Here is a 20130-nt window from a genome sequence, read left to right on the forward strand (position 1 = left end):
TGTGAATGGGCACAACATTCGCTAACTTCCAATCTTCTGGGACTACTCCTGTTATCAATGATTGGTTAAATAAATCTGTTAATGGTTTTGCTAGTACACCACTAAGCTCTTTTAATAGCTTTGGGTGTATTCCATCAGGTCCCATTGACTTATTTGTCTTTACTTTTGACAGATGAAATAGAACCTCTTCCTCTGTAAACTCACGTGTAATAAATGACTCATTTATCCTTTTTCTTAACTGAGGTCCCTTTCCTTCATTTTCATTTCAGAGACTGCCATACAATACACAGAGCTGGATACAATACAGAGACTGCCATACAATACACAGAGCTGGGTACAATACAGAGACTGACATACAATACACAGAGCTGGGTACAATACAGAGACTGACATACAATACACAGAGCTGGGTACAATACAGAGACTGCCATACAATACACAGAGCTGGATACAATACAGAGACTGCCATACAATACACAGAGCTGGGTACAATACAGAGACTGCCATACAATACACAGAGCTGGATACAATACAGGGACTGCCATACAATACACAGAGCTGGGTACAATACAGAGACTGTCATACAATACACAGAGCTGGGTATAATACAGAGACTGACATACAATACACAGAGCTGGATACAATACAGAGACTGCCATACAATACACAGAGCTGGGTACAATACAGAGACTGACATACAATACACAGAGCTGGGTACAATACAGAGACTGCCATACAATACACAGAGCTGGGTACAATACAGAGACTGCCATACAATACACAGAGCTGGGTACAATACAGAGACTGCCGTACAATACACAGTGCTGGGTACAATACAGAGACTGCCATACAATACAAAGAGCTAGGTACAATACAGAGACTGCCATACAATACACAGAGCTGGGTACAATACAGAGACTGCCATACAATACACAGAGCTGGGTACAATACAGAGACTGCCATACAATACACAGAGCTGGATACAATACAGAGACTGCCATACAATACACAGAGCTGGGTACAATACAGAGACTGCCATACAATACACAGAGCTGGATACAATACAGAGACTGCCATACAATACACAGAGCTGGGTACAATACAGAGACTGACATACAATACACAGAGCTGGGTACAATACAGAGACTGCCATACAATACACAGAGCTGGATACAATACAGAGACTGCCATACAATACACAGAGCTGGATACAATACAGAGACTGCCATACAATACACAGAGCTGGGTACAATACAGAGACTGCCATACAATACACAGAGCTGGATACAATACAGGGACTGCCATACAATACACAGAGCTGGGTACAATACAGAGACTGTCATACAATACACAGAGCTGGGTATAATACAGAGACTGACATACAATACACAGAGCTGGATACAATACAGAGACTGCCATACAATACACAGAGCTGGGTACAATACAGAGACTGACATACAATACACAGAGCTGGGTACAATACAGAGACTGCCATACAATACACAGAGCTGGGTACAATACAGAGACTGCCATACAATACACAGAGCTGGGTACAATACAGAGACTGCCGTACAATACACAGAGCTGGGTATAATACAGAGACTGCCATACAATACACAGAGCTGGATACAATACAGAGACTGTCATACAATACACAGAGCTGGGTATAATACAGAGACTGCCATACAATACACAGAGCTGGGTACAATACAGAGACTGCCATACAATACACAGAGCTGGATACAATACAGAGACTGCCATACAATACACAGAGCTGGTACAATACAGAGACTGCCATACAATACACAGAGCTGGATATAATACAGAGTTGGGTACAATACACAGAGCTGGGTACGATACAGAGACTGCAATACAATACACAGAGCTGGGTACAATACAGAGACTGCCATACAATACACAGAGCTGGGTACAATACAGAGACTGACATACAATACACAGAGCTGGGTACAATACAGAGACTGACATACAATACACAGAGCTGGGTACAATACAGAGACTGACATACAATACACATAGCTGGGTACAATACAGAGCCTGCCATACAATACACAGAGCTGGGTACAATACAGAGACTGCCATACAATACACAGAGCTGGATACAATACAGAGACTGCCATACAATACACAGAGCTGGGTACAATACAGAGACTGCCATACAATACACAGAGCTGGATACAATACAGGGACTGCCATACAATACACAGAGCTGGGTACAATACAGAGACTGTCATACAATACACAGAGCTGGGTATAATACAGAGACTGACATACAATACACAGAGCTGGATACAATACAGAGACTGCCATACAATACACAGAGCTGGGTACAATACAGAGACTGACATACAATACACAGAGCTGGGTACAATACAGAGACTGCCATACAATACACAGAGCTGGGTACAATACAGAGACTGCCATACAATACACAGAGCTGGGTACAATACAGAGACTGACATACAATACACAGAGCTGGGTACAATACAGAGACTGACATACAATACACAGAGCTGGGTACAATACAGAGACTGCCATACAATACACAGAGCTGGGTACAATACAGAGACTGCCATACAATACACAGAGCTGGGTACAATACAGAGACTGCCATACAATACACAGAGCTGGGTACAATACAGAGACTGCCGTACAATACACAGAGCTAGGTATAATACAGAGACTGCCATACAATACACAGAGCTGGATACAATACAGAGACTGTCATACAATACACAGAGCTGGGTATAATACAGAGACTGCCATACAATACACAGAGCTGGGTACAATACAGAGACTGCCATACAATACACAGAGCTGGATACAATACAGAGACTGACATACAATACACAGAGCTGGGTATAATACAGAGACTGCCATACAATACACAGAGCTGGGTACAATACAGAGACTGCCATACAATACACAGAGCTGGATACAATACAGAGACTGACATACAATACACAGAGCTGGATACAATACAGAGACTGACATACAATACACAGAGCTGGGTATAATACAGAGACTGCCATACAATACACAGAGCTGGATACAATACAGAGACTGCCATACAATACACAGAGCTGGTACAATACAGAGACTGCCATACAATACACAGAGCTGGATATAATACAGAGTTGGGTACAATACACAGAGCTGGGTACGATACAGAGACTGCCATACAATACACAGAGCTGGGTACAATACAGAGACTGACATACAATACACAGAGCTGGGTACAATACAGAGACTGACATACAATACACAGAGCTGGGTACAATACAGAGACTGACATACAATACACAGAGCTGGGTACAATACAGAGACTGACATACAATACACAGAGCTGGGTACAATACAGAGACTGACATACAATACACAGAGCTGGGTACAATACAGAGACTGCCATACAATACACAGAGCTGGGTACAATACAGAGACTGCCATACAATACACAGAGCTGGATACAATACAGAGACTGCCATACAATACACAGAGCTGGGTACAATACAGAGACTGCCATACAATACACAGAGCTGGATACAATACAGGGACTGCCATACAATACACAGAGCTGGGTACAATACAGAGACTGTCATACAATACACAGAGCTGGGTACAATACACAGAGCTGGGTATAATACAGAGACTGCCATACAATACACAGAGCTGGATACAATACAGAGACTGCCATACAATACACAGAGCTGGGTACAATACAGAGACTGACATACAATACACAGAGCTGGGTACAATACAGAGACTGCCATACAATACACAGAGCTGGGTACAATACAGAGACTGCCATACAATACACAGAGCTGGGTACAATACAGAGACTGCCGTACAATACACAGAGCTAGGTATAATACAGAGACTGCCATACAATACACAGAGCTGGATACAATACAGAGACTGTCATACAATACACAGAGCTGGGTATAATACAGAGACTGCCATACAATACACAGAGCTGGGTACAATACAGAGACTGCCATACAATACACAGAGCTGGATACAATACAGAGACTGCCATACAATACACAGAGCTGGTACAATACAGAGACTGCCATACAATACACAGAGCTGGATATAATACAGAGTTGGGTACAATACACAGAGCTGGGTACGATACAGAGACTGCCATACAATACACAGAGCTGGGTACAATACAGAGACTGCCATACAATACACAGAGCTGGGTGCAATACAGAGACTGCCATACAATACACAGAGCTGGGTACAATACAGAGACTGACATACAATACACAGAGCTGGATACAATACAGAGACTGCCATACAATACACAGAGCTGGATACAATACAGAGACTGCCATACAATACACAGAGCTGGGTACAATACAGAGACTGCCATACAATACACAGAGCTGGGTACAATACAGAGACTGCCATACAATACACAGAGCTGGGTACAATACAGAGACTGACATACAATACACAGAGTTGGGTACAATACAGAGACTGCCATACAATACACAGAGCTGGATATAATACACAGAGCTGGGTACAATACAGAGATACCTATACAATACACAGAGCTGGATATAATACAGAGACTGCCATACAATACACAGAGCTGGGTACAATACAGAGACTGCCATACAATACACATAGCTGGATACAATACAGAGACTGCCATACAATACACAGAGCTGGGTACTGTGGCAAAACTAGCCACTTCTGAACTACATACAGTACCGGTTGTCCGTAGGCTGAAAATATAATGTATAACGTTAAATGTATGTGTATTGCTCTATGGCCGTTCGCATGCTGGCAGCCGTATGCTGCCAGCATACAAAGCATTCATACGACGAAACACGGCTATCCTGGCCGTTCGCCGTACGAATGTGGACTCCCCAGGTAGACCACACATTCACAGGTCGTGTGGCACCAATTAACCGATTGCAACATTGTTGCAATCGGTAATTAAGGGCTCTCCTAGGTGGCCGTCGTTCGACTACCGACCATGCGGCGGTCGGCCATCTTGGATCCCTTGTCTCTGCAGCGGTGTTCGGTCGTCGAGAGCCTGGAATGGAAAACGGCTACTCAATGATTTGAACACCGCTGGACTTCCAGAGCGTTCGGGAGTCCCGCGTTCGGTACATTATATGTCCCGTACTTATTCGGTACTTTTAAACCCTCTTTAATGTTCTACTGTATTATGTGTGGCGTTCGGTCAATTCAGCTGGGATCAGAGCGGTATTCTCCCAAAGTGTGCGCTCCGACCCCAGCTATCTACCGAACGTTCAATTACTATAAAGTACCGAATATTGTGTGAATTGTGTATGTTAATGTCAATTGTCGGTTTTGCTGCACGAGGAGATAATCCACTTAAGCGTCCATTTTAGTGGGAGTATCTTTCTCGTGCAGCAAGGCCTGTTGGGAAAGTCACAGTGCATGTTGGGAGAAATCCCCTGGAATTACTGTCTGGAAACCCCTTGCATGGGGAACTGTATAAATATGCTGCCTGTGAATAAACCGAGTTAGTTGACTCCCAAACTGTGTTTCGTCCGGTTATTGGGAGGATTGGGAACATTGCCTTGCTTTCTACTCTGACTGTGGATTTCCTAGATGGATCAACGGATATCGTATGCTGTTACACTGCATTCCGTTACAATTGGTGGCAAGCGACGGGATCCGAACCTTACAGCCGAAAAAGCAGCGTTCGTGTAAACTGGAACTACCGAACAAGGAAAGCAAGGGCAATTCGTATGGAGATTGATTATACCATACTAAAACGACAGACTTTAAAAGAGCTACTGGAAGCCAGGGGTAAGATAGCCAGCAACAAATCTAAGGCTGTGCTGATCGCTGAATTGATGGAGGGAGACAGAGCCCGCAGCGCTACACCCCCACCAGCCAAGGAAGAGACCCCATTCCAAAAAGAGCTACGAACCAGGTTGGAATTCTTACCGCAACCAGTACCGCTGGAAATACTGACCGTGATGGTATCGGATGTACAGGATTATCTGATGGCGACCAGCACACCAGCGACCCCGCCTAGGGCAGAGTCTGTTACTGCCTCCACCTACGGACAGGTAAAGCCCAAAGTCCCACATCACGCATTTAAAGCGTTTTGTGAAGAAAAGGACGAAATCGATGGGTATTTGCAGGACTTTGAGCGGCTGTGCGATTTGCACGATTTGGAACCCGCAACATGGGTGCCGCTGCTGGCAGGCAAATTATCGGGTAGGGCGGCTGAAGCCTACCGTGCTGTACCCCGAGAGGACAGTAAGGATTACCCTAAAGTAAAGAGGGCGATCTTAGAGAGGTATGCTATTACCCCAGAGGCATACCGGCGGAAATTCCGGGGCCTGCGCAAGCCTGAGAAAGATTCTCATGCAGAATGGGCGCACAAGCTGGACCAAGCATCACTAGGCTGGATACAGGCCAGCAACGCTAGTAACATGGAGGAGTTGAGGCAGTTAATGCTGCTGGAACAGTTTTTTAATGGTTTGTCCCCAGAAGCACAAGAATGGGTGAGAGACCGGAAACCACTCACCCTACCCGAAGCCGCTAAATTGGCGGATCAGCATTTTGATGCCAGGAGGCATCACGGTGCCCAAAATAAGACTCTCCCTCGGATTACCGGGCCACCCAATAATTTTATCCCTACCGGCCCCACCGCACCCCTGCACAGGCCGGCACTGAATACTCCACCAACCCCCTCCCGATACAACGGCCGGGCTAACATTCAGTGTCACACCTGCAAGCAGTGGGGGCACATTTCTCGAGAGTGCACCCAAAACCGGAGCCGACAAGCTTGGAATCAGGTGCGACAAAATTTGGCACCCAGGGCTGCTGCGCACCATTACCAGGTAGCACCCGCCACCCAAGAATTGCTGAGCGCTCAAATTGAGGAGCCTCTTGGGGTGCTGCACAAAGTAATGTCAGTCCGAGCCACCGACAACCGACAACATCATCGGCAGCTAGTGACCCTGGAGGGGAAGGAGGTGCAAGGGCTCCGGGATTCGGGAGCCACTTTAACTTTGGTTGCACCCCATTTGGTACCAGGCGCAACCCACACTGGCGGCTCAGTGGCAGTGCGGGTGGCCGGGGGAGCAGTATACCGGCTACCTACTGCCAAAGTTCATTTGGATTGGGGTGTGGGAGAGGGGACCGTAGAAGTGGGGCTGATGCAGAATTTACCTGCCGATGTTGTACTGGGGAATGACTTGGGCCAAATGACTTCCGCTTTTATTCCCCAGGCTCCGTACCAGGAAGCCCTCCCCGTAACCACCCGGCAACAGGCTCGCACCACGGCTACACCGATGCACTCTGAGGCTCAGGTAAGAGACCATGTTCCCCAACTGACCCCCATGTCCTGGGATACCCCGACTACCTTTGCGACCGAAGTCCAGACCGATCCCACTCTCCAAGTATATAGGGACCGGGCACAAACCGACCAAGCAGGGTTAGAGGGGGAGCGGTTCATCTGGGAAAGAGAGTTGCTATACCGTGTCACGGCAAAAGATGTGGGGGGGTCTGTCACCTTAACTAATAAACAGCTAGTGGTACCCCAGAAGTATAGACAGGAGCTGCTGCGAATTTCTCATGACATCCCCTTGTCAGGACACCTAGGGATGACCCGTACCCGATACCGTTTGACCCATGCCTTCTTCTGGCCCGGGATCTCTCAGGATGTGCGCCAATATTGCACCTCCTGCGACGTCTGCCAGCGTGTAGGTAAACGAGGGGATCGCCACAAAGCCAGGCTATGCCCCCTGCCCATCATAGCAGAACCCTTCAGCCGAGTAGCAGTGGATATCGTAGGTCCCCTGCCAAAACCCAGTCCCTCTGGCAAAAGATATATCCTAACTATAGTGGACTACGCCACCCGATACCCCGAAGCCGTGGCCCTCTCTAATATCCACGCTGAGACCGTGGCAGAAGCATTAATGAAGGTATTTTCCCGAGTAGGTTTTCCCCAAGAGATAATCTCGGATCGAGGTACCCAATTTACGGCCGAAGTTACCCAACATATGTGGAAGGTGTGTGGCATTAAGCCAATAGTTAATTCCGCCTACCACCCCCAGTCCAACGGGCTATGTGAGAGGTTCAACGGGACGCTGAAGCAGATGCTTCGGACGTTCGGGGAGACCCACAAAGACTGGGAGAGGTTTCTACCTCACCTACTCTTTGCCTATAGAGAGGTCCCCCAGGAGTCGACAGGATTCTCCCCGTTTGAGCTACTGTTTGGGAGGAGGGTGCGAGGACCCTTGAACTTGATTAGGGAACACTGGGAGGGAGAGAGTACCACTAACGAAACCCCTATCGTGTCATACGTCCTGGAGTTCAGGGACCGTCTGGAGGCGCTGACTCAAGCTGTACACACCAACCTCCAGGCGGCCCAGCAACGCCAGCGCCGCTGGTACGATAGAGGAGCCAGGGACCGCAGCTTTCAGGTGGGACAGAAGGTTTTGATCTTAAAGCCCGTCCGCACAGATAAGCTGCAGGCCATCTGGCAAGGCCCATACCAGGTAGTGGAGCAGCGATGCGACACTACCTATGTGATCGGCCCCTGCTCAGGGGTAGGGAAGAGACGCATGCTCCACGTGAACATGCTCAAGCCCTACCATGAGAGGATAGAGGATGTGACGGCAATATGTGCCTCCTCCGTAGAGGATCAGGAAAATCTACCCTTACCCGACCTACTAGAACCCGAGGAACAGATAGAGCCCTCCCGGGGAGTTCAGCTGGGGGAGCGGCTAAGCCCCCAGGAGCGTGCCCAGGTACAGGCGCTGATTGTAGCAAAGGGGACTACCTTCTCCAATTTACCTGGGTACATTCCGCTAGCCACCCACCGAGTGGAGACCCCGGGACAGCTACCTATGCGCCAGGCTCCATATAGGGTTCCGGAATCCGTCCGTACCCATATGAAAGCCGAACTAGACGAAATGTTGCAGCTAGGGGTTATCGAACCCTCCGATAGCCCCTGGGCATCGCCGGTAGTCCTGGTACCTAAAAAGGATGGCACCACCCGATTCTGTGTTGACTACCGGAGGCTAAATGACAAAACGGTGTCTGATGCCTACCCGATGCCCCGGATAGACGAGCTGTTGGATAAGATGGCACGGGGCCAGTATCTCACTACCATTGATTTGTGTAAGGGGTACTGGCAGATCCCTCTAGCCGATAACGCCATCCCCAAGTCGGCGTTTGTCACCCCGTTTGGCCTGTACCAGTTCAAGGTCATGCCTTTCGGGATGAAAAACGCTCCGGCTACCTTTCAGCGGATGGTAGATCGACTACTGGACGGTTTTCAGGAGTATGCCTGTGCCTATCTAGACGATATAGCCGTTTTTAGCCAGACCTGGGCAGACCACCTACACCACATAGGGGCGATACTAGATCGCATTGGGGAGGCCGGGTTAACGCTAAAACCTAGCAAGTGCCACATAGGTATGGCCGAGGTGCAGTATCTGGGCCACCGTGTAGGGTGTGGGCAGCAGAGGCCCGAGCCAGCCAAGATTGAGGCCGTAGCCAAGTGGCCTACCCCCAGGACTAAGACCCAGGTGTTGGCGTTCTTAGGAACAGCCGGCTATTACAGAAAGTTTGTCCCTGACTATAGCACCCTGGCCAAACCCCTAACCGACCTGACGAAGAAAAACCTTCCCCGACTGGTTGTCTGGGCCCCAGAGTGTGAGCAGGCATTCCAACAACTCAAGACTGCTCTCACTAATGCTCCTGTGTTAACTGCTCCTGATCCAACTAAAAGATTTCTTGTTCACACAGACGCTTCAATGTTTGGATTGGGGGCAGTACTGAGCCAAGTGGGAGCCGATGGCGGAGAACACCCCGTAGCCTATTTAAGCCGCAAGTTGCTGCCTCGTGAAGTGAGCTACGCCGCCATCGAGAAAGAATGCCTGGCCGTGGTGTGGGCCCTTAAAAAGTTACAGCCATATTTGTACGGACAACCTTTTTCCTTACTCACAGATCACAACCCGTTGGTGTGGCTAAACCGTGTGTCTGGAGACAATGCCAGGCTGCTGCGCTGGAGCTTGGCGCTGCAGCCCTTTGACTTTACTATCCATTACCGGCCAGGAAAACAAAACGGTAACGCTGACGGGTTATCCAGACAGACTGAACTCGAGAAGTGATCTGTGAGTACTCTCCCGGACATCCCCAAGCCGATCCGTTGGGATCAGACTGTGTATGCCGGCTTGGTTCTGGGGGAGCATTGTGGCAAAACTAGCCACTTCTGAACTACATACAGTACCGGTTGTCCGTAGGCTGAAAATATAATGTATAACGTTAAATGTATGTGTATTGCTCTATGGCCGTTCGCATGCTGGCAGCCGTATGCTGCCAGCATACAAAGCATTCATACGACGAAACACGGCTATCCTGGCCGTTCGCCGTACGAATGTGGACTCCCCAGGTAGACCACACATTCACAGGTCGTGTGGCACCAATTAACCGATTGCAACATTGTTGCAATCGGTAATTAAGGGCTCTCCTAGGTGGCCGTCGTTCGACTACCGACCATGCGGCGGTCGGCCATCTTGGATCCCTTGTCTCTGCAGCGGTGTTCGGTCGTCGAGAGCCTGGAATGGAAAACGGCTACTCAATGATTTGAACACCGCTGGACTTCCAGAGCGTTCGGGAGTCCCGCGTTCGGTACATTATATGTCCCGTACTTATTCGGTACTTTTAAACCCTCTTTAATGTTCTACTGTATTATGTGCGGCGTTCGGTCAATTCAGCTGGGATCAGAGCGGTATTCTCCCAAAGTGTGCGCTCCGACCCCAGCTATCTACTGAACGTTCAATTACTATAAAGTACCGAATATTGTGTGAATTGTGTATGTTAATGTCAATTGTCGGTTTTGCTGCACGAGGAGATAATCCACTTAAGCGTCCATTTTAGTGGGAGTATCTTTCTCGTGCAGCAAGGCCTGTTGGGAAAGTCACAGTGCATGTTGGGAGAAATCCCCTGGAATTACTGTCTGGAAACCCCTTGCATGGGGAACTGTATAAATATGCTGCCTGTGAATAAACCGAGTTAGTTGACTCCCAAACTGTGTTTCGTCCGGTTATTGGGAGGATTGGGAACATTGCCTTGCTTTCTACTCTGACTGTGGATTTCCTAGATGTACCAACGGATATCGTATGCTGATACATTGCATTCCGTTACAGGTACAATACAGAGACTGCCATACAATACACAGAGCTGGATACAATACAGGGACTGCCATACAATACACAGAGCTGGGTACAATACAGAGACTGCCATACAATACACAGAGCTGGGTACAATACAGAGACTGCCATACAATACACAGAGCTGGGTACAATACAGAGACTGCCATACAATACACAGAGCTGGGTACAATACAGAGACTGCCATACAATACACAGAGCTGGGTACAATACAGAGACTGCCATACAATACACAGAGCTGGGTACAATACAGAGACTGCAATACAATACACAGAGCTGGTACAATACAGAGACTGCCATACAATACACAGAGCTGGGTACAATACAGAGACTGCCATACAATACACAGAGCTGGATACAATACACAGAGCTGGGTACAATAAAGAGACTGCCATACAATACACAGAGCTGGATATAATACAGAGACTGACATACAATACACAGAGCTGGATATAATACAGAGATACTTTTTGGAAGCTATTTGTCTGCAACTTTCGGTTAACATCTTTTCGTCACCCCTGCTACCTTTTATCTCAAATCCCCCATGCTATCCTTTAGATTGTAAGCTCACGGGCTATCTAGCTACGCACTTTGTATAAAGAGCTCCAATGACTAGATCTAAGCTTGCGAGCCGGGCCCTTTCTACCTCTTGTATTTACCCCCTAGTGCTATTAACCAATGATGGGTCCTGAATAGAGGCCAATAGCATGCATCCACTATTAGACAGCTGGCCCTGCTGCCCTAATAGCAAGTCAATGGGCAGCCCCTGAAATCCTTCTTAAAGGACACTCGGCATGTGCAAAACCTGCTGAAACAGGGCAGATTTCAAACCCGTTTCTTGTTGCTGACATGACTTGGTGCTCTTAAAAGGAAAATCCAAACCCCAAAAAACGTTGTGTAAAGTGTGTCCTCGTTTTTTCATTTTATAAAAAGTACAGAAATTTGCACTTTTATAATTGTGGCGAAACCAGCTTCGCCACTGTGATCTGGAGAGGCCTGATTGCTAGCCTCCTGCCCGCTGACTATGGCCCCTGGACATGTTGCACTTTAAAAACTATATTTGGGCATGTAATAATTTATATTGCTGCTACTGGCCCTTTAAAATCAGCGATGGACATTTTGGGACTACTATCCCTTTAAGACTGTGAAGCATATTCTATTGTACTGCCTGTATATTGTATATGTATTCATGTGTTAAGTTTAACCTGGGTGATATGTATGCAGCATTCAACTGATTGTTCGGTAGAATCACTCCATTCATTATATTGAGTGAAACTACCGAACAACCAGACCACCCAGGAATAAGTGTGCCTCCAATTACCGTTTGCAACAATGTTGCAAACAGGTAATTGGCAATCCATGTAATGTATGCTTTGTCCTCTGGGTGGCCGCCATTCGGGAAACAAACACGTGGCGGCGGCCATCTTAAACTACCGAACAGCGGTGTTTTGCCGTCGAGTGTCTGGAACTGAAATCGGACACTTGACTAGGCAAACACCGCTGAGACCTCCATACTCCCAGAAATTCGTATAGAAACTACCGAATGACCAGCCGTTCGGTAGAAAGAAACATACGAACTAGGGGATTCATGCGAATCCCCCTTAGTCTCTATAACCCAAGTAATTCGTCTGTTTCATTCACTTGTTTGTGACCGACCGCAGGGCCAAAATGCATGGAACTGTTTTCGGATACTTTACCCATGCGGTCGGTCAAATCTTTGGAACCTCATATCTCCCGAACCATTCATCCGAATGACCTGATTCTTGAATATGTTGTCCCCCTGAATAAGGGCTATCAGGGGATACCTGTTTTGGAGGTGTAGCATATGTATTTGGGGTACATCCAGGAATTGGGGAAAAAGGTGTACGGTATAATTATGTTAAGTGCTAATCTAAGGGGAGGAAATGTGTGGGAGGTACATCCATGTGATTGGTTAAATTCATCCTCCCCCTGGGAGTGTCCTGTATGTACTTGGTTGTAATAAAAGCCAGACTGGGTGTCCCAGTCCAGAGTTCTTGCTTAACCCTCAAAGCGATGTGTCGTCTCGGTCTTTGGGGGAATGGGATTGTATGCTGACTGCCAAGAGTGTAAGCCGATGCCTGCTTTTCTTGTTCAGCTGTTCCAATGTTCGTGTGGTTTCAGTCGGGAGAATGGTGTTTGCAGTAGCTGCCTGTGCATCTGGAAAGGGGATTATCGCCTAAACTGGGTTTTATCCTCTTGTAAGTGAAACGGTCCGTTACAATTGTATCCCCTGATAGCCCTTATTCAGGGGGACAACATATTCAAGAATCAGGTCATTCGGATGAATGGTTCGGGAGATATGAGGTTCCAAAGATTTGACCGACCGCATGGGTAAAGTATCCGAAAACAGTTCCATGCATTTTGGCCCTGCGGTCGGTCACAAACAAGTGAATGAAACAGACAAATTACTTGGGTTATAGAGACTAAGGGGGATTCGCATGAATCCCCTAGTTCGTATGTTTCTTTCTACCGAACGGCGGGTCATTCGGTAGTTTCTATACGAATTTCTGGGAGTATGGAGGTCTCAGCGGTGTTTGCCTAGTCAAGTGTCCGATTTCAGTTCCAGACACTCGACGGCAAAACACCGCTGTTCGGTAGTTTAAGATGGCCGCCGCCACGTGTTTGTTTCCCGAATGGCGGCCACCCAGAGGACAAAGCATACATTACATGGATTGCCAATTACCTGTTTGCAACATTGTTGCAAACTGTAATTGGAGGCACACTTATTCCTGGGTGGTCTGGTTGTTCGGTAGTTTCACTCAATATAATGAATGGAGTGATTCTACCGAACAATCAGGTGAAGGCTGCATACATATCACCCAGGTTAAACTTAACACATGAATACATATACAATATACAGGCAGTACAATAGAATATGCTTCACAGTCTTAAAGGGACAGTAGTCCCAAAATGTCCATCGCTGATTTTAAAGGGCCAGTAGCAGCAATATAAATTATTACATGCCCAAATATAGTTTTTAAAGTGCAACATGTCCAGGGGCCATAGTCAGCGGGCAGGAGGCTAGCAATCAGGCCTCTCCAGATCACAGTGGCGAAGCTGGTTTCGCCACAATAATTTACACACCCTTCCCGCCCCACCATCAGTCAGACAACCAGTCCTGTTATTTCCAGATTAGGTTAGTTTAGTGGAGATAAACTAATAGTAAGGGGCAGCGATTGCCCAGAGCACCTGCCTTGCAAAGACTTCTCATTGAGCTGCATTGGGGAGTCTGTGATTGGACAGCCACAGAAAGTCTGGGCGGGGTTAGAAGGGGAGGGCTTACATAGGCTGCAGACAAGAGATATGCTGGTTTTGCAAGTCGTTGTTAGATAAAACCCAATGGGAAAAATGGATAATTAAATGCATTCATGTTTTCACTGTGTGTATCTACTAAACAGGGGGGATTTTATTTAATTTGTATTTGGGCAGTGTAGTGTCCCTTTAAGAAATGCTTCTCCAAACAGTCACCAATGAGGGGTTTGAAGGGCCCTGCAGAATTAAACAGATAACACACACATAGGTAGGTTGCCATATCCACCATGTTTCCTGGTCACATAATTTTATCATGGTGAATGGAAGCACATCAAAATGCTGCCTGGTATCATTAGTAATGTATATGCTGCAGGATTCCTGATTGATTTACTACTTGCAGCATCTGACGTCTACATACACAGGGAAGCACTTTCTGAATGCTGCCTGTCACCTCGTATGAATGATGTGTGTCCCAGAAAGCGTGGTGGAAATGGCTGCAGTATCTTAATCTACTTTTTCCGATATCTTTTCTTTGTTTGCCCACCCTACACCTCCAGACATTTTTAGTGACCCTGAACTTCTGCCAATACATTTTCCCATTTACTGGATCCTCCAACTGGTGGATCCTTTTATTTCCTGTGTTTTTCCCTCGCAGGAAGGGTCCATTCTGGGATCAGTTGGAGCATATGATTGGTCTGGAGGAGCGTCTATTTACAAGGATGACAAGAGTAGTACCTGGATAAATGCCACTCGAGAGGAAACCGATATGAAGGATTCGTACATGGGTGAGAACATGTAGCCATGTAGGTGTTATAAGGGTCTTGCACCTCTGAGACTGTGAAGACCTGTGTCAAATTCCTGAGTTGGAGGGTGGTTGGTGTACGGGCTGCATGTAGGAGCCTCTGGGAGTCACTGGTAACAATCTTTAGATGGTTAAAGTTTGTATTAAAAGCCTGTAGCGTCACTGCTGCTTAGGATATCATGGATTTTAAACCATACTTGACCCAACGGGTGTTCGCCAGGGTATGCATTGTTGCAGGTGGGAAAGGATGTCATGGCATTTGGAGCCCCAAGATACCAACATATCGGCAATGTCCAGATCTTCAAGAAAGACCCAGCTACCTCACAGTGGCACAAGAAGGCCACCGCCACGGGGGACAAGGTAACCATAGGAATGGGCTAGAATACATTGCAAAATGCATCTGTTATGGTCACAATTAATTAAAATAATTAACCTGATCCTCCTCATAAATATAAAAAAAATACATTATATCTGCTCAATGAACAGGCAATGCTAATTCCCAAGAGAGCGTCAATATTACCGCCTACAACCAAGTAGGCTTAATGTCAGGTCTCTGAAAGCACCACTAACACCGATATAAATTGGATGACCCCTTTTTAAAGTGTTTCTGTATAAATTGCATTAAAATATACAAATTAGCTGCTGCTTTTGCTAATACCCTGAAAGAGATTTTGCAGACAGACCTGGAGATCCTCATTCTGGGGGTTCCTGTCCTGTTTGAAACTCCTAAAGCTAGAAGTGGTGTTTGGCCAATTCTAATGACTTACTTGGTCGCACTCACTGCCTGGGATAAAAACATGTATTTATTAGACTTCGATGATATTTCCAACCTTGGTCTCAATTAATTTTTTTGAAATCATTTTATATTTTTGGATACATTTTTAACATGTTTTAATGTTTTGAACAATGTTATAATATATTTTATATAAAAAAGATCAAGCAAAGAAAGGTGCTAGTGTTACAGTGATACAATATTTACGTATAGAATAATAAGAAGGTAAAAGCAGTAAAACAGCTCTAAAAACACAAAAAAAATCAAAAGATCCACGCGGTGCGCTTATACCTTTCATAGTAAAGAGTTGCAGAGTGAAAGTGTGTCGGTGTCGGTGCATTCGGGTATTTCCAGTATAATAATACTGGCACAGTGTGCAAAGGGGCCATTGTGTTTTGTGCTAAGGTACTTAAAAACACTTACTGGAGAAATAGGGAGAAACATGTATGAGGACACGAAAAAACAAAAGCTAAACATAGCATAATACTGTATAGCAAGGAACCAAGAAATAACCAAAACATGGAGTTACATTCTTATGGTTTGTTTTTATGTCCTCATACATGTTGGAAAGAAAGAGTGATATCCCTATTGAATCATGTGGAAAGCTTATTAAATCCTGTATAATGCCCCCGACTCTTTCCAGCCAGAGATTTCTAAAAAGGATGAAAGAATAATAAACAAAAACCTTAACTTTAAATGTTGTGAATATTTCTGAAAGACAGTCTATTCAACATTAAGCGTTGTGCTACCTCGCTATACATCCCGTATTTAAGAACTTGGTAGTGACTGGGTTCTACTGACCGTTATTTGATATCAAACTGCTAAGTACTGGCTGAGAGACCAAATGATAATATTCAGGGTATTCAACATCAGAAATCCGTTTCCAGTGACAGAAACATTGAATGTGACGGCAAATAAGATCCATTCGGCCCATCTAGCTACAGCTATTTGCTGGTCACATCAACTGAGCGGCTGGTGCAGACAGAGAATCTTTTTGGAGGGGCCTCCGTGGTGGCAGTTTGTCCTCTGCACTGGTATATGTGACTAGAAGTCATGTTTCTCATCATGGTAACTACTGAGAGAACCTCGGCCACTATCAGACAGACAGACAGACGGAAGGACGAGATACAGAAATCGCAAGCATCATTCTTCTTTGTTTGGGTCTCATCGTTGAGGTACAGCTTTAGCCTCATCTTATTAACCTTTCACTGGAAATCATCAGGATACGTTAAAAACGTAACACGTATCACGGACTCACCTTCCGCTGCTCATATAATCGTAAATAAACATTATAACTGAAGAGAGACACTGTAAAAGGGAAAATATAAATGTTATCGGATGATGTGTGACTAGCGGATTGTACGTTGTTACGGCTCCCCCGGTAGGAGAGGGGTTACTTCCGTATAGGACGTTCCCTTACCGAATGCAGAGGTAGCTACTGAGTGCTCCAAACTGCCGAACAGCAATCATATGAACCCGTTGATCTCCAAAACCAGCCGAACAACAATCACACAAATCAGTCAGTCTCCCAAATAGTCGAACAAGCATAATCCATACGAATAATCCCCCCAATGACGAGACAAAGCTTCGTGTTGAGGGTCAGCAGGAATCTGTTTTACTGAGGGCTACCTGCCTGGTATTTATGCAGGTCTCCCAACTGGTGGACACTCCCCTAGGGGACCAGATTGGAGACTGTGACAAGGACATTACAATAACCAATCACAGTGTTACACATATAGCCATTCCCCTTTAATTACCCAGGACCCTTTGCTCTGTCCTGGAGATAATTGGAAGTAATTCAATTATCTCCCTGGACAGAGCCTAAACGCCATCTTAGGTGACAATTGGAAAAATGCATAAAAACATATAACTTTGGAATACTATAATATAATACAGGCATTTAATGTGTCCCTAGATAGCTGGGATCTGAGTGCACAAAAGTACCGAATAGCGCTCAGATCCTCTGCACACAGTCCAATCGCAGTGGAGTCAAAGTGTTCACATAGCCTGTTCTCCATACGAATAGACTCCACAGATGGCTATCTGGGGTATGGCTTTTCGTGTCAAAAGTACTAAATACAGGGACGTTCGTGAGCTTTCTACCGAACGAGAAGGGAGGCCGGCGGCTTCAGCGGTGTTCGTGCCAAATAGTGTCCATTTCCAGTTCAATGGGTTTTTCGGCGAACACCGCTGGCCGTTCGGGACTTTAAAATGACCGCCACCACGTGTTTGGCATACGAATGGCGGCCACCCAGCTACAGGCATCAATTAAGAGGTGTCTGCAGTTAACCTCAACGTTCGAATGGGGCCAAGAGGTTAACCAGCAGCACACTTCTCTACCGGGTGGCCGGCCATTCGGGAGTTTTATTCGGTAGTAAAAAAGGGAATGGTATAGAGTCCACAAGAACAGAAAAACACGAATTAAACCAGCGAATGAACGATACGTCTCTGTAAGTTCAAGACAGAGAGATCTGTCACATAGGTGATTTGGGTCCCTGTATGGTCACGTCAGTTAATGTCTCCTGTGTTCCATGTGTCTTTCATGACTTTCAGATTGGGTCGTACTTTGGATCATCATTGAGCGTGGTCCAAGTAAACACAAACACATTCAAGACGCTCCTCCTGGTTGGAGCCCCTACATACTATTCTCCAGAAGTTCCTGGGGGTCGTGTTTACCTGTGTCCAGTTCCTGCCATGGTAAGATATTCTTTAACATTACCTAGAACTACTGTAACCACTATAACCACTGTAACCACTATTAACAATGTAAACACTATAAACAATGTAACCACTGTAACCACTATAAACAATGTAACCACTACAAACAATTAAAACACTGTAAACACTGTAACCACTATAACCACTATAAACACTGTAAAGAGAATGCAGTATTTCAGATTTGGATACTCTGTTATAAGCCACTCCTCACTGCACTTTTTTATATAACACTCCCTCTGTCTCTCTCACTGCCTATATCTCTCTCACTTCTTGTCTCCTTCACTCACTCACTCCCTCTGTCACTCTTACACATTCTCTCTCACTCTCTCTGTCTTTTTCACTCCCTCTGTCTCTCTCACTCCCTCTGTCTTTTTCACTCCCTCTGTCTCTCTCACTCCCTCACTTCCTATGTCTCTCTCACTCCCTCTGTCTCCCTCACTCCCTCTGTCTTTTTCATTCCCTCTGTCTCCCTCACTCCCTCTGTCTCTCTCACTCCCTCTGTCTTTTTCATTCCCTCTGTCTCTCTCACTCCCTCTGACTCTCTCACCCCCTCTGTCTCTCTCACCCCCTCTGTCTCTCTCAGTCCCTCTGTCTCTCTCAGTCCCTCTGTCTCTCTCACCCCCTCTGTCTCTCTCATTCCCTCTGTCTGTTTCACTCCCTCTGTCTCCCTCACTCCCTCTGTCTCCCTCACTCCCTCTGTCTCTCTCACTCCCTCTGTCTCTCTCACTCCCTCTGTCTGTTTCACTCCCTCTGTCTTTTTCACTCCCTCTGTCTCTCTCACTCCCTCTGTCTCTCTCATTCCCTCTGTCTCACTCACTCCCTCTGTCTCACTCACTCCCTCTGTCTCACTCACTCCCTCTGTCTTTTTCACTCCCTCTGTCTGTTTCACTCCCTCTGTCTCCCTCACTCCCTCTGTCTCCCTCACTCCCTCTGTCTCTCTCACTCCCTCTGTCTCTCTCACTCCCTCTGTCTCTCTCATTCCCTGTCTTTTTCATTCCCTCTGTCTCTCTCACTCCCTCTGTCTCTATCACTCCCTGTCTCTCTCACTCCCTCTGTCTTTTTCATTCCCTCTGTCTTTTTCATTCCCTCTGTCTTTTTCATTCCCTCTGTCTCTCTCACTCCCTCTGTCTCTCTCACTCCCTCTGTCTCTCTCATTCCATCTGTCTCTCATTCCCTCTGTCTCTCTCACTCCCTCTGTCTCTCTCACTCCCTCTGTCTCTCTCATTCCCTCTGTCTCTCTCATTCCCTCTGTCTCTCTCACTCCCTCTGTCTCTCACTCCCTCTGTCTCTCTCACTCCCTGTCTCTCTCACTCCCTCTGTCTTTTTCACTCCCTCTGTCTCTCTCACTCCCTCTGTCTTTTTCA

General features: G+C 46.4%; 1 protein-coding gene across 1 annotated transcript in view; it reads left to right on the forward strand.

Moving 5' to 3' along the window:
• Positions 1-20130, forward strand: part of LOC134572094 (integrin alpha-M-like) — a 93089-nt gene that overhangs the window by 35192 nt on the left and 37767 nt on the right. The window contains exons 11-13 of the mRNA XM_063430909.1: positions 15130-15259; positions 15497-15636; positions 18602-18745. Of these exons, the coding sequence (XP_063286979.1) occupies positions 15130-15259; positions 15497-15636; positions 18602-18745 (414 nt within the window). The remainder of the gene's footprint in view (positions 1-15129; positions 15260-15496; positions 15637-18601; positions 18746-20130) is intronic.

The sequence above is a fragment of the Pelobates fuscus genome, chromosome 8 (assembly GCF_036172605.1).
Source record: "Pelobates fuscus isolate aPelFus1 chromosome 8, aPelFus1.pri, whole genome shotgun sequence".
Classification (NCBI taxonomy): Eukaryota; Metazoa; Chordata; class Amphibia; order Anura; family Pelobatidae; genus Pelobates; species Pelobates fuscus.